The 13,678-nt window shown below is 36.2% G+C and overlaps 1 protein-coding gene across 2 annotated transcripts; it reads left to right on the top strand.

Moving 5' to 3' along the window:
• Nucleotides 1-213: 213 nt before the first annotated feature.
• LOC122839947 (pyridoxal kinase-like) lies at nt 214-13,249 on the top strand. Of its 2 annotated transcripts, none has more exons than XM_044131997.1 (11): nt 214-398; nt 3,737-3,791; nt 7,347-7,451; nt 8,356-8,439; nt 8,531-8,565; nt 8,685-8,770; nt 8,855-8,900; nt 9,781-9,892; nt 10,827-10,963; nt 11,048-11,114; nt 12,179-13,249. In XM_044131997.1, exons 1-11 carry the CDS (start codon nt 300-302, stop codon nt 12,313-12,315), a joined length of 963 nt encoding a protein of 320 aa, XP_043987932.1. In that variant the 5' UTR covers nt 214-299; the 3' UTR covers nt 12,316-13,249. The 2 variants fall into 2 exon arrangements, with proteins under 2 accessions (XP_043987932.1, XP_043987933.1); XM_044131998.1 differs by lacking the exon at nt 214-398 and adding an exon at nt 2,011-2,323.
• The last annotated feature ends 429 nt before the right edge of the window (nt 13,250-13,678 follow it).

Here is a 13,678-nt window from a genome sequence, read left to right as displayed (position 1 = left end):
CCAAAATGGTTGCAATTTGCACTTTATTTTCGCTTCTGTTTTACATAAACGTCAGAGATGCATCTAGAATAAGGACAATAATACACTGACACACACTAGTTATTGGCTCACAGTGAGGGAAATGTTATTAACAAGCCTCTGTGAAGGTTTTGTGCTGCAGCTGCCCTGCAGGCATGATGCTGATGATTAGCTTTCAGCTCTTCCACCTGGCTCCCTCTGTGCTCTGTGTGGCCTCTGTGCTCCGCACCCAGGTGTCGGGGGCAGAAAGCTTTGTGTTTGGGTCATTCACGATCACCTGCATGTCTTTAAAGTCTCCCCCATTTCATACCAAGACCTCCATTCTTTCGCTGATGAAAAGCAACCAGAAGTCCAGAACAGTCAGCATTGCCAACTTACAGGTTTGCTTTATCTTTTTAATATCCCAACAGTTTCAGCAGAGGTTCTTTCAACAAGTTAAACAGCCTCATATGAGTCAATGTTATTTTTAAAGTGGAGATTGTGAAATCACAGCTATACCCATACAATGGCTAAGTGTTTGAATAAAGGACAAAGACAGAAACACTTTCTTGCTTTTAAAGAGGGTGACTTGTTAAAAACAAGTTTCTTTTCTTCAAATTATGACAAATGCTATTATTTACAAAGTAATCAACTTGAAATGAACATGCATAAAAATATTCCAGAGCTCTAATTTAGCGCTCTGTGTGAGTTTTAGTTAAATTACCATTTTCCATTGCCCTCTAGTGGTCAACGAGAACATGACACACCAGATGTTGAACGGTGAAGACGTGGTTACTGACATTTTGTGTTAATTACGATCATTTTAAGTGTACGTCTACTATCAAGGTTAAACATATGTATACATGTTTGTTTTATCAAGGGATAGCCATTCACCTAAAGTGTCAAAATTGGTGAAAAGAGCATTAATCTATGGATTAATCATGAAAAATCTGTTTACAGGATAACTAAGTTGTGTACATATAGTATGTAGGAGTCAGAGAAACATGTGAAAGAAGGATGAAAGGATTTAAAGAGTGAACCTTTTGGTCTATGGAGCTACAATGAGACCAAAATCTAACTGAGAATGTTTGGCAAAATTTGAAAACTAATGTTCACAGACTCGTTTCATTCAGTTTGACTGAGATTGTGCTACCTTACAAAGAAAAACCTGATTTGAAGTGAAAAATACTTTTACAAGTCACTGTATGTTTCTGTTTTTCATCCCAGCAAGATGAGTTTTGAATTCTTTGCAGTTACACTGTGTGTACTTACACTTTATGAAATTTTAAAAATAAACTCAGTAAAGAGGAAGGCAGCATATTTTAGTGAGCAAGTAATGACTGTTATGTAACTTCCTGCTATTTCTTCTTAAACAGAAATGCAGCAGAAACCTCAGTGTCAAAAATGCTGTTGCTGCTTAGCAAGAAACTTTTGAAAAGCGTAAAGAGCAAATAGCTCAAAAGTAAGGATAAGTGGTCCTCATGGGACATGTATTAAGGTCTGCAACCCAAATTATTTTTATACACTTCATGAATATGGATTATCTTAAAAAATATACTTTGTTATTATTTTTGCAATCATTTAAAATCACATTTTGAACAGCTTATAACTATGCGAGAGGCATACTTCTATTGTCTAAAAACAACTTAATCTATAAAAACATGGTGGAATGCTATATGCAAATTTTTTATCTTTGAAAATCACATTTGCATGAGTGTTCTTTTAAACGGAAACTGATAATCATACATGGAAATTTATGGTTGGAGGTGGTGCACCGCTATGTGCATGTTAAACTCAATTTTGTAAAGCACTTTTTATTTTATTAACCTTTCATGAGGTTCGACAGCAGAATTAGCATTCCTCTCAGACTAGTTTTAAGCTTAAGTCTCATAAGCCGTATAGATTTATGCTAATTAAAAACTCATGTAAGACATTAACCGCTTATATAGCCTTTAACCACAACTGCTACTGGAAAATCCCCTGAACTATCGCTCGAAGAGCTCTTCTCTGCCTCGAAGCTCTCGTCTCCCACTTTTGTTACCACTCATTGAACTCCTCACGTTAGGTGTCCTTTCAACTGCCTGAAGAAAAACACTGTCACAAGCAGCAGCAGTATTACGGCAGCTTGTGCCCTTCAATGGTGGACTCTTCATTTGCTATCTTTCAGCGTGTCATTCGGCTTTAAATGCTGGTTTTAGGTTGAAATCCGTCCGCAGCCTCTCTCGGGTGTTTTTAAACCACGGTAATGGAGTGTCGGGTCTTGTCTATCCAGAGTCATGTTGTCAGGGGTTACGTAGGGAACAAGTCGGCAACGTTTCCGTTACAGGTAAGTGGAAATACACCCTGCTCTCAAATATCCGTTTTATGAGAAAGCGTCGTGTCAGAGAAAGCTGTGGAAACGCAATTTGTTAGACATTATCGCGACAAATTTGATTTTAAACCCGGAACTAAAGCGCTGAACAAATGTACATCACAGGCCGGTTTTATAATTATGACAGGTCCACTACTCAGCGTGACACCTAAAACTATCATTAATGTCATATGAAAGTTAATGTAGGACAAATGACTCTTCAATATAAAAGTGATTTATTAACTTTAGATTAATTTGTATATTATTATCTGACAAAAGCATTAACCCCACTAAAACTTTTTTTTTTTTTTTTTTTTTTAGATCTCTACTGATAGATCAACACAAAGTAGTGCATTTTGTTCTTTTTTTAAGCATTTCTTTTTTCAAATACAAATCTGAAAAGTGTGGAGTGCATGTATATTTACCCCCTCTGAGTCATTCCTTTCGTTGCTATGGTAGCAGCAAGTATTTCTGGGTATGTCTCAACCAGCTTTCCATATCTAGGGAGCTCTACTCTTTTTTTTTTGCTTATTTCTCTTTGTAAACAGATCAAGCTCACATTAGATGTAGCCTGTCTGTCAATAGACAGTTTCAGGTCTTACTACAGATTCTTGATTAGATTTAGGTGTAGACTTTGACTGGTCCGTTTTATCACATGAATTTGCTCAGCTCTGACTGCTTGTTTACGATTGTTGTAATTGGTGCAAGCTGAGCCTTCTTCCTAGTCTCAGATTTTTTACAGCCTGTAACATGTTTTCTTTTGTTGTTGTTGTTTATCACATTAAATCCAAATAAATATATCTAAAATTTTCAGTCTTCACTGGACAAAATGTGAAAAAATCAAGGAATACGAGTTCTCTTGCAAATAACTCTGAAGTTATGTAGACTTTTTCATTTTTTTCATATAAAAACTATTAAGTAGTGAAATGGTAATAACAATTTAAAATAATGAAACATAATATTGACAACATATGCAAAATCATACATAGGAAAAAAAATACATGATATCATGCAGCTAGAAACATTACAGTAAGTCTTTAAGCTCTTTAGTTTCTTGCAGCCCATCACAAATTATTTAATAATTTGTATTTATTAATAACAGTTTGAAATAAATAATACAGGGATTTTGTGTCATCATGGTGGCTAAAAATTAATATTTTCACTATGATGTCTAACTTTAAAGAAGTCTAAAACAGCTGAATGCTAAGTGTTCAGTCTTCTTCATTCAATATGTATTTAATGTTTGGCCTCTCTGGGAATTACCTCTTCGTAGGAAACATTATTTGATCCTGATGCATGCTCTTCTCACAGTTCAGTGAAATTAAGACACCGTCCAGGTCAGCGTTATTGTTCTCTGCTCTCACTGCTGCGTCATTCCTGTTTTTCCAGGTGCTGGGCTTTGAAGTGGACTCCATCAACTCTGTGCAGTTTTCCAATCACACAGGTTGGTTTTGTCTTCCCTTCAACATAGACGCTTTGCAACTTTCATCAGGAAATTAATCATTTCTATTCAAACAAGTTACGGCCTCTTTTTTTATTTCTGTTTTCATTTTGTGCCAGCATGTCAGTGCAGTTGCCACTGATGCCCTTTTTGTTCCAGATTTGGTTTTTCACATATGATTAGAAGTTGAAACTTATCTAAGACCTTAGCTGAGGACATTCACCATTAAAAATAACCGAATCCTCAGTGCTCATCCTTTACACCATTAAGCATTGGGAAACAAACTACAGCTTATTTTCATGAGAAAGTCCTGTTTTTGTTGTGTTGTTTTATTTAGAAATAAAAATATATTTAAGATGTCAAAACTGTACATTTGACTGTGTACTTTGAAAAGGTATTCATGTTCCTCGAACTTTTCCACATTATGTCACATTACAACTACAAACTTCAATCTGTTTTATTTGGGCATGAATGTAAAGCAGAAAGTATCCACACTTTTTTCAGTGTTTTAGTTTTTTTGTTTCAGAATCTGAAAAGTGTGGTGCGCTTGTGTATTCCCACTCCCCTAGATTAAATCCATGGCAACAATCTGCCTTCAGATGTTAGCTAATTACCCCAGCTTTGTTTAATCTGTTCTCTATATGAGTTCAACTCTCAGTTGTAACTCTGGAGGAGCTGCAACGAACAATAGCTCAAGTGGGAGAATCTGCTAGCAAAATGTAAGTTTCTTTCTTCATGCTAAAGAAAATACAGCTCATATTTTTTGTTTCCAACTTAAATGCCAATGAATTAAATGCAACTTTCTATTTTTTTGCATGACAACGATGTGAAAAGGTTCAAGAGGTATTCATACTTTTCCATAGCTGTGTTTTATTTTTTCTTTTACGGGATCTGTCATGTTTGCTTCAGTACAGTAAAACAAGCAACAATGTTCTTTTGTGTGAAAGTCTAGACGATCCCACTCGGTTGTTTTTGGCTGCAGCCCACTTGTTTCCCAGAAGTCTGTTGTTGTCTGGGTCAAAATGTGGTTCAGGCAACCGAAGACAGGGACTCCAGCCATCTTAATCATAACTTATGCTCCCAAAAGCACATGTAAAAATCGATTCTCTGCTAAAGTTATGTTTTTGTGGAGTTTCTTAACTTGTCTTTTACTAATTTGGACTGCTATGTCAATCTTTTGTTTATTTAGGGAAACAAAACCAGTTTTCTGGCCAAACCAAAATCTTAATCCTCTCAAAGATGTAAAAAGAAGAAGGATCAATAATGAAGCATGAAATAAAAAATACCACTTTCTAAGAAAACATGGATTCTTTACATTCGTATCTTTTCCTAGAAAAGACATAAAGAGCTGTAGAAATCTGTCTATGCATTATTTTATTTTAGATTTAAAGCCAAACGTTTAGACAAAATTTGATTAATGACTGATGCAGAGTTGATCTTTAATGTGTCTTACTGTCAAAGATGTGTTCGTTTTACAGAAAGTGATCAGGGTCAGGAGTTAAAGTTAATGGTTTTTCTCAGGAAAATGAGTTATTATAACATAAAACCCCATCAAGATTTGATCCCATCAGAGAAAAGCATTAAATATCTTGGCGAATGAATGTTTATTAGGGAAACACTTCTCTCAGAATGTAAGTAGATTATAGCAGCATACACTGTTCTGACGGAGAATTATCTGAAATTGTTGACTGGATTGTCCAAGTTCAGAAGTTCAGACTTGGGACGTCAGTTCAAAGGTGCAAATCGCCTTGTCACCTGAAGTACATACTTGAAAGAATCCCTGCAGCTAATTAACTTTTCTATAGCAAATCATTGAAGTTAGTTTGTTATTTTGTCCATATTAATGGTCAAGAACAGAAGTATGTAGTTGGTTTAGCTTTATAATCCACTCTGTTATTTTGTTTGAAATTTTTTTTTATACTACCATATATAAGAGTTGTATATTAGTGGATATTGTAGTTATGTATTAGATTTTTTGTTTTAAATATCTGAAATACTGCCAAAACTGGTGCCATGACATTTCCTATTGTATCTCGTTTTCATTCCTCGCTGTTGTTTTTTTTATTTAAGCAGTTATGATTCATGGTGACAAAACCTTAAACTGCTGCTACGCCAGTTAATCAGCAGGTTGTTGCTAGGTAACCAGATTTGGGGGTGAAGAACTGTTTGATATGCCATAGGTTGTTGCTAAGTAACCAAAGAGAGAGAGTTAGCTGATTCCACCAACATTTTGTTAGCTAGCTGTGAGAGGTTGAGCAGCGAAAGCTTTTTCTCCGCCTACATCTCCCAGAATACACAGCATTGTTCAGCATTGTTCCGTATTAACACATTCTAATTGTGTTTCTTATTTAATGAAAATTATGTTTTTTAATCTTTTTCGGCCTTACTGGAAAGTTTACAAAGTTTCCACTCATTTGTAATGGAAACACAGCTATAGATTCTCTAATGCCAGGATCCCTCTCTCTTCCTCTGCAAGTAATTTGTTGACTGCTCATAAGTACTCCACACAACCCCACTCAACTCTGCTCTTCATCTATCCAAAGTTTGTGGCTGCTCATATTAACAGTTTTCTTTTCCGTTCATGCCTGAATTAGATTTTTTTCAACTTTCACCTGCGTTTTGACAACTAGTGTCACCAGCCAAAAAAAAAGATGTAGAGTTAAGTTTAGGGAATTTAAAGAAGACTTTAGGAGGAGTTCTTCATATCTAATGTCAAACATTTTCTTTTCTTTTAACTGGTGCAGCCTCATGTGGGGGAACAATGTGTTGCTCTCCCATTTCCCACAGATATCTGGTGCCTTTGGGACCCAGTTTGGCTGTAAAAACGTTTCTCAAAGCCACATGAAGGAAAACAAAGGCCTGGTGAAACGAGAACGGCCCAGGACACATGCAGAGATGATGGGATTATTTTCTGAGCTTCATGTGCTAAAATATGTGGAGAATGTGCTTTCTTCAAAGGATTTAGAGACATTTACATTGGAATTACTTGAAGTAAAACCAACATCAGTTCCTTAGAAAGACAAAGCTCTCATGTTTTGAAGCTTTCATGTAAACTGATGAACTGTGATCTTTGTCTCCAGTTCTTCCTGGTATGTGCAAACATTGTGATCACCCCTGTGAAGCACAGCACATGTATAGAGTCTCTATAAGTTCCCTTATAGAGTTGATTTATTGGCTCATTGTCGAGCTTTGTGTGCAGGATGCCAAGTTCATGTCTTTGTGTGTCTGTTTTGTCCCTGAGCATTTGCAATCAGAACAGCTTCTTCTGGTTTGTTCAAGGTTAGGGGTGAACAGGAAACAAAGGAAAAGCAGAACTGGTTTCCAGACAACAACGTTCCCATTCAGTTGGTGCTGAGGCCCCTTTTGGTCCAGGAAGACTAAACATGCAGGACATTCAATTAAAATGTTTTTATCTGCATTTATCAAATCCTGTAGGCCTCATTTGGCAAAAAAAAAACAACAACAAAAAAACAAAAATATTTTGTTTTTGGATATTTTTTATCTTGTAGGTTGTTTCTTCCTTAAAACAACAACCTGACCTTTGACCTTTCTGCTCAGGCTACGCCCACTGGAAGGGACAGGTGCTGACCGCAGAGGAGCTGAATGTGCTGTATGAAGGAATCAAGCTTAATAATGTGACCCAGTACGATTATATTCTCACAGGTGTGTTTAAAAGAACAACTTGAAGCATAAAATGTGTTTTTGTTTATATGGCTGCTAATCACTGTAAAGTGGAAGGGATATTATGTCAAATGTGCAAATAAAATATATCGCAAATGTATCATCGCACACAGTTTTACAGAGTATTTCTGCACTCATTTCTAGTGCAAATATTAGCACACTTGGAAACAGAATACAACTTTTCAGGAAGAAATAGGAGCTTTGTTTTAAGTCAATTATTCCTCATTATTGATTAAAAGTTATATTAGTAAAATAATCTGCCAATAGAAACAAACATTTTTCACCATATTAAAAGTTCAATTTGAGTTTGAGTTGTTTTTGCAGGAAGACAGGTGAGGATAACGAAAACAACCTGCAGCTTTAGCTGTAGATAAATGTGGTTTTCACAAATGCCACATCTCTATTTATTTTCAGTGAGCTCAAAAACTAAATTGTTGACTTTTAACTGCTACTAGGTGAAAGGTAATTTTATTTATATAGCACATTTTCAGCAACAAGGCAATGCAAAGCGACTTACAGGAATTAAAAGGAAACACAAACAAAATAACAAACCAAAAGAAGAAAAAGCTAATAATGTTGATCCACAGTAAATAAACTAGATTTTCCTATTCAGTGTTGGTAAGTATCCTCTGGTCTAATTCCTTTTCTGGTTTCAAAGAGTAGGAGTCTAAAAAGTATTGTTGTAGAGATCGAGACCGACGCCGTTGTTTCTTACTCATTCTGCTGCATGTGTTCAGTACCAATTACCGGTCCGGGAACCGGTGGTTGGGGACCACTGATGTAGATGACAAACTGCTGAGTTATAGTCTGCATAAATATTAAGCTTTAACATATAAATGCTTAATGCAGTGAGATTGACATAGTTTTTTGTGTGTTTTTCCCTAAGGGTACAGCAGAGACACATCCTTCCTGGAGGTGGTGGTTGATATCATCCAGGAGCTAAAGAAGGCAAACCCTAGCCTGGTGTATGGTGGGCAACATTTTCCAGTTCAAAACAATAAAACTGATGTTTTGTTTTTTTGTTTTTTATTACTTGATGACAAATATTGTCTTTATTTCAGTTTGTGATCCTGTTATGGGAGACCAGGGTGCTATGGTAGGAAGCCTTTACCAAATACCCATGCTTTTTTTTTTTATTGAAATATATGAAATCTGATAAACTCCATGAAATGTAATGATTATTGTTAAAAAATACTTGTTGTTTGTATTTGTCAGTACGTTCCAGAGAACCTGCTGCCTGTCTATAAGAAGAAAGTAGTGCCTTTGTCGGACATTCTGACCCCGAACCAGTTTGAAGCGGAGTAAGTTCATTTTAATCTGTTACCACAGAGCAAACAGTCACACACGTTTCCTAAGTGAGTGATCTGCTTTTCTGCTCTTATCAGATTGTTAACTGGGAGGAAAATAAATACAGAAGACGATGCTGTTAAGGTGAGAATCCTCAGAGTAGCACAACTTCAACAATTTTTACTCACGTAAAAGTAAAATGTAGCCAGAAAAAACTCAAGTAAGTGTAAAAAAGGTATTTGGTAAAAAGTCTACTCAAGTACTGAGTAACTGAACAATTTATCAGTCATTTAATATTTAAAAGTTGCATTACCAGAAGGGACAAAATATAAAGTTTAATAGAGATTTTAGTATAAGTAACAAAATCAGGTAAAAGAAAACCTTTCCAGAGTTTCAGTTTCTTTTAAAAAAAACTTTGAAAATCTTAACAAAAACTGCAGCTCTGTGTCCTGTAAAACTTTGGTTAAAACATGTTTGTTTTTCACTCAGTGGATTGAAAATCCAGATATTTTACTCAAGGAAAATATCTGGATACTTTTTAGCTGTACATTTCTTGTACAGCTAAAAAGTAGCTGTACAAGAAATGATCCAAGAGTTAAAAAAGGTATTGGGTAAAATGTCTACTCAAGTACTGAGTAACTGGACAATTTATCAATCATTTAATATTTAAGAATTTAAGAATTACATCATCAGTTAAGTGGAGTTAAGTGGAGATTTTGGTATTTTATGGACCAAAATGACAATAAGTAACAAAAATAACAAAATTAGGAAGAAGAAAGTGTTTCCAAATCAGTTTCTTTCAATAAAAAACTTATAAAATTTTAACAAGAATTGCAGTTGCGTGTCTGAGTTTGGTGAATTTTTGGATAAAACATGTTTGTTTTTCATTCAGTGGGCAGAAAATACAGAAATGTTACTTAAGTAAGAATTGAAATACTTCATGATAAAATCACTCAAGTAAAAGTAAAAAGTACAGCGTAGTAAAAATATTCCTAAAAGTAAATTTTGTGTTTCTGTCCTGCAGGTGATGGACTTGCTTCATGAAATGGGTCCAGACACGGTGGTCCTCACCAGCACCGATCTGCCCTCTAAACAGGGAGACCAGTTCCTGGTGGCACTGGGAAGCCAAAAAATAAGTAATGTTGATGTTATTATTATTTACTGGAAAGTCTAGAGATTACGCATAGAGAAAAATGGGTCAAAAAAACTAAATCACAAACCCTAATGGACTGCTGCTGCCTCGCTGTTGCCACTAGAGGTCCCACAACCAGTTGTTACTATTTTTAGCCAGCAATTAATATTTCAAACTAGTCATAATTTTAAAACTGCCTTTTAATTTGCTTGTTATCGTTTAACCAAAGCAGAAGAAATCAGTCAGGGGGCAAATACTACAATGTAATTACAGAAGAAATAGTTGGCATGTTTATGCACTTTCCAATGCCAGAGTAAATCTGCAAAGACTGGATGACTTCTTGCTATAAAGTTCAAGTTTATTTGTATCGAACATTTCAGCAACAAGGCAGTTCAAAGTACTTTAGGGCTGTTGCACATGAATGTTTTAGTAATCAAAGAATAGACTTTAGGATACTGTTGTTAGTTTATAAATCACTGAACGTCTGAGCACCACAATGCATTAAAGATCTGCTGTTGTCATAGCAACCTTCCAGACCTCTCAGGTCTTCTAGTTCTGGTCTGCTCTGCATCCAGAACCAGAACCAAACATGGAGTAGCAGCATTCAGCTTCTATGCACCACAAATCTGGAACAAACTTCCAGAAAACTGTAAAGCTGCCGAAACACTGAGTTCACTTAAATGAAGACTAAAACCTGCCTATTTAGAGGTGCTTTAGAAACTTTATAAATGAAACTTTATAAATATTTTGATGAGTAATGACGCCACCAGAAAAAATGTAGTGTTGTAGTTGTCGACTGTGTTTACTAGGACTTTGTATTTTTGTGATTTTATGATGTAAATCACTTTGAAATTCCCTGTTGCTGAAATGTGCCATAGAAATAAACTTGACTTCCAGGTTTGTTGTTGTTGCTCATCAGAATCCTGTGTTCTCCTCAGGGAAACCCGATGGGACCAGCACCAACCAAAGGATCTGCCTGGACATCCCTAAAGTCGACGCGGTGTTTGTGGGGACGGGCGACCTGTTTGCCGCCATGCTGCTCGCCTGGACTCACCATCACCCCAACGACCTGAAGGTACAAGTCGAGTTCAGTAAAATACTCCATGTGCATCCAGTAAACAGCATCTTGGTTTAACACGGATCTGCTCTGACTCTTCAGACTGCCTGTGAAAAAACGGTTTCAGTGATGCACCATGTCATCAAGAGGACCATCACTTATGCCGTTGGTAGGGTTTTTTTTTGTTTCTTCAGTCTTTCTGTTTGTCTCAAAGCTGCTTTCTGAACAAAGTCAAGAAATTTTAACTCCGATTAAATACAATTGGCTGCACTGCTTTCTAAATGTTGAAGAAGAAATAGTCGTGCTGTTGATTGAAGAGGAATGACCGGTTGTATGTTTGATTCTGATTTATATTATACAAATTTTTTATTGAGATTGTATATGATAAACACAAAGTAGCACAGAACTGAATGTTAAAGGAGTTATTTTAAAAAAATATGAGGTCAGCTGAGTGAATACGCTTTCTCAAAGATGGGTAAACTTTAAATTTTAATGAACATTTAATACTGCAACTGGAGACATTTTAAATATCCAAAATAAATAAACAAAAGAACAGAAAAAACAAATAGTGATTTATAAATTCTCTGTAAACAAAAGTGCATAACTTTTTATGTGGCCCTCTAAATTCTAGACTAAACACTAAATGTACTTAAATATTGTTATCAATCAAATCAATGCAGTTTTTATCTGTTTACTGCCAAATTATATCAATCATGCCCTCCAGATCTTTTGCGAATTGGAAATTCACACAAAATCAACAAATCCCCAAATGTTTTTGCACTAATACATAATTGGTAGTCTATAGCAGATTTTTACTAAACAGCTGCCTCAGCTTTAACTAATGTCAGCGAGTAATCAAGTTGCATTTACTGTCATAAATAAGCACAAATCTTTCCAAATTAGTAAACACTTAGAATTTTATTGCAAAAAATCACAAAAAGAATTGTGAAATCCTGAAGGGACTGAAAAGGTGTTCAGTAATATTTAATTTTAAGGATTAATTGATATTTTAACAGTTTGTAAATGGGTTTTATCATTACATTCTGGCACAACCAGTCCTTTAAGAGGATTCATGATCTTGATTTGCCCCAAAACAAAAATTTGTTTCACCCTCCCTGTCTGTGCGCATTTTGTTTTCTTATATTTCTTAAACTGGGACTTGAGTCTGAATTTTGTACCACAAACATGCAAATGTGAGAATGAGTCCTGACTGTGAGTCCGCCTGTCCTGCAGAGACGGCTGGTCCTGGGATAAAGCCCAGTCCGGCCCAACTGGAGCTGCGGATGGTCCAGAGCAAAGCGGACATCGAGAACCCTTCCATTGTCGTGAAAGCGAACGTCTTAGACAAGTCTCTGGACCAAAAGCAGTAGACCACCTGTGAAGCATTTCACCAAGAGTCGGTACGATTCCAGTCGCTCAGCCGGATGCGTGTCGGACTCGCTCATCTCTGACAGCATTCGTGTTTCTGCCTTACAAAACCTGAGAGTTCAGCAGGATGTGTGGTGTGTAAACACTCTGGTTTCACTGCCGTGTGTTCACTGTTACGGTCCATGTAGATGCCCTTCACTTCTAACAAAAATCTGAATGTTTGAGTTAAAAAAAATGTCTTAGAATAGTAAAAGTGAGTCCTTTCTATAACGCAACTCATTCCAGTTCTTCTTAAAAGAAAGCCAGTGTTTGCATGAAAATGCATTTTGTCTGTTTGGACTCATCAGGATTGGCCACAAATACGTTGAAGCACAACAGCTTCCTGTTTGTAATGACACTCAGTAAACTATTATCACATCATGAACTTAGAAAGCTGCTCAGATTTGCATTACAAAAATGTTGAACATCTTATGCAACTAACCCAAACATGGTCTAATTTTACTAACACTGTTAATTCCACTTTGTTTTATTTTAAACAAATGTAAATTTAACAATGATCATGTTAATAACTAATGTAAACGACGGATGTTTTTAATCCTTTTTAATTATGCAATGCTTTCTTGAACTAGCAGGTGTCTTAGATTCATGTCCTATCTCAAATTGAGGTGTTTGCACAGATAATCTTTACGATACTCACAAGTGATCACTGTTTTTGTTTCTGACTCTGTTGTCACCGCTCATAAAGAGTCGATACGAGAGACCACACTGTATAGCCTTAACAGGGTTAGAGATGAGAAATTATAATGTTCATGATGAATGTTTTAGCAGAACCTTACACGTAGTGTTAGAGAGTCAAGTGCCAAACCTTTACTTGTTGCTCATTTGTAGAGCAATTTAATGAACAGGAACAATAAATGATTAATCTTTTACTGAAAAGGTGTCGATTCTGTTCTTATTGTTTGGTAGCTTTGCGATAATGTCACAAATTCAGATGGGTATTTTTCGGTTCCAAAGGTTTGCATACGTCGCTTTTCCATAAGGCGTTCAAATGATGAAGCAACTGATGTTCCGCGGCCGCCCCCTGGTGGTCCTCGAGGTACTGCATGACATCGACCGTTTTTTTTTTGCCGTGACGTCAGCTCAAAGTGCGACGCTAGGTTAGCAAAGGATTGTGTTTAAAAATAACAATGGATAAATGTTATTTATCCATTAAAACTGGGTCGCTCAAAAGAAACACAGAAAACAACGGCAGCAACAAATATAATCAGAGGACTGATGAGGACGGATGAGTCGATTCTTTTGAACAGATCTGTGCCGTAAACGAGTCTCAGTTGGTGAGAACTGTTTTTTTACGACTTTGCTGGC

Source organism: Gambusia affinis, linkage group LG11 (assembly GCF_019740435.1).
Source record: "Gambusia affinis linkage group LG11, SWU_Gaff_1.0, whole genome shotgun sequence".
NCBI classification, from domain to species: Eukaryota; Metazoa; Chordata; class Actinopteri; order Cyprinodontiformes; family Poeciliidae; genus Gambusia; species Gambusia affinis.
Note: the sequence above shows the minus strand (reverse complement) of the source record. Positions and strands in the feature narration are given on the sequence as shown.

Bases quoted from the DNA above. Each gene is read 5' to 3' on its own strand.
- LOC122839947 (XM_044131997.1), top strand. From the start codon at position 300: ATGTCTTTAAAGTCTCCCCCATTTCATACCAAGACCTCCATTCTTTCG. The intron at 8,566-8,684 runs GTAGGAAGCCTT...TGTATTTGTCAG, and splicing joins TGGGAGACCAGGGTGCTATG to TACGTTCCAGAGAACCTGCT. The intron at 8,901-9,780 runs GTGAGAATCCTC...TCTGTCCTGCAG, and splicing joins CAGAAGACGATGCTGTTAAG to GTGATGGACTTGCTTCATGA.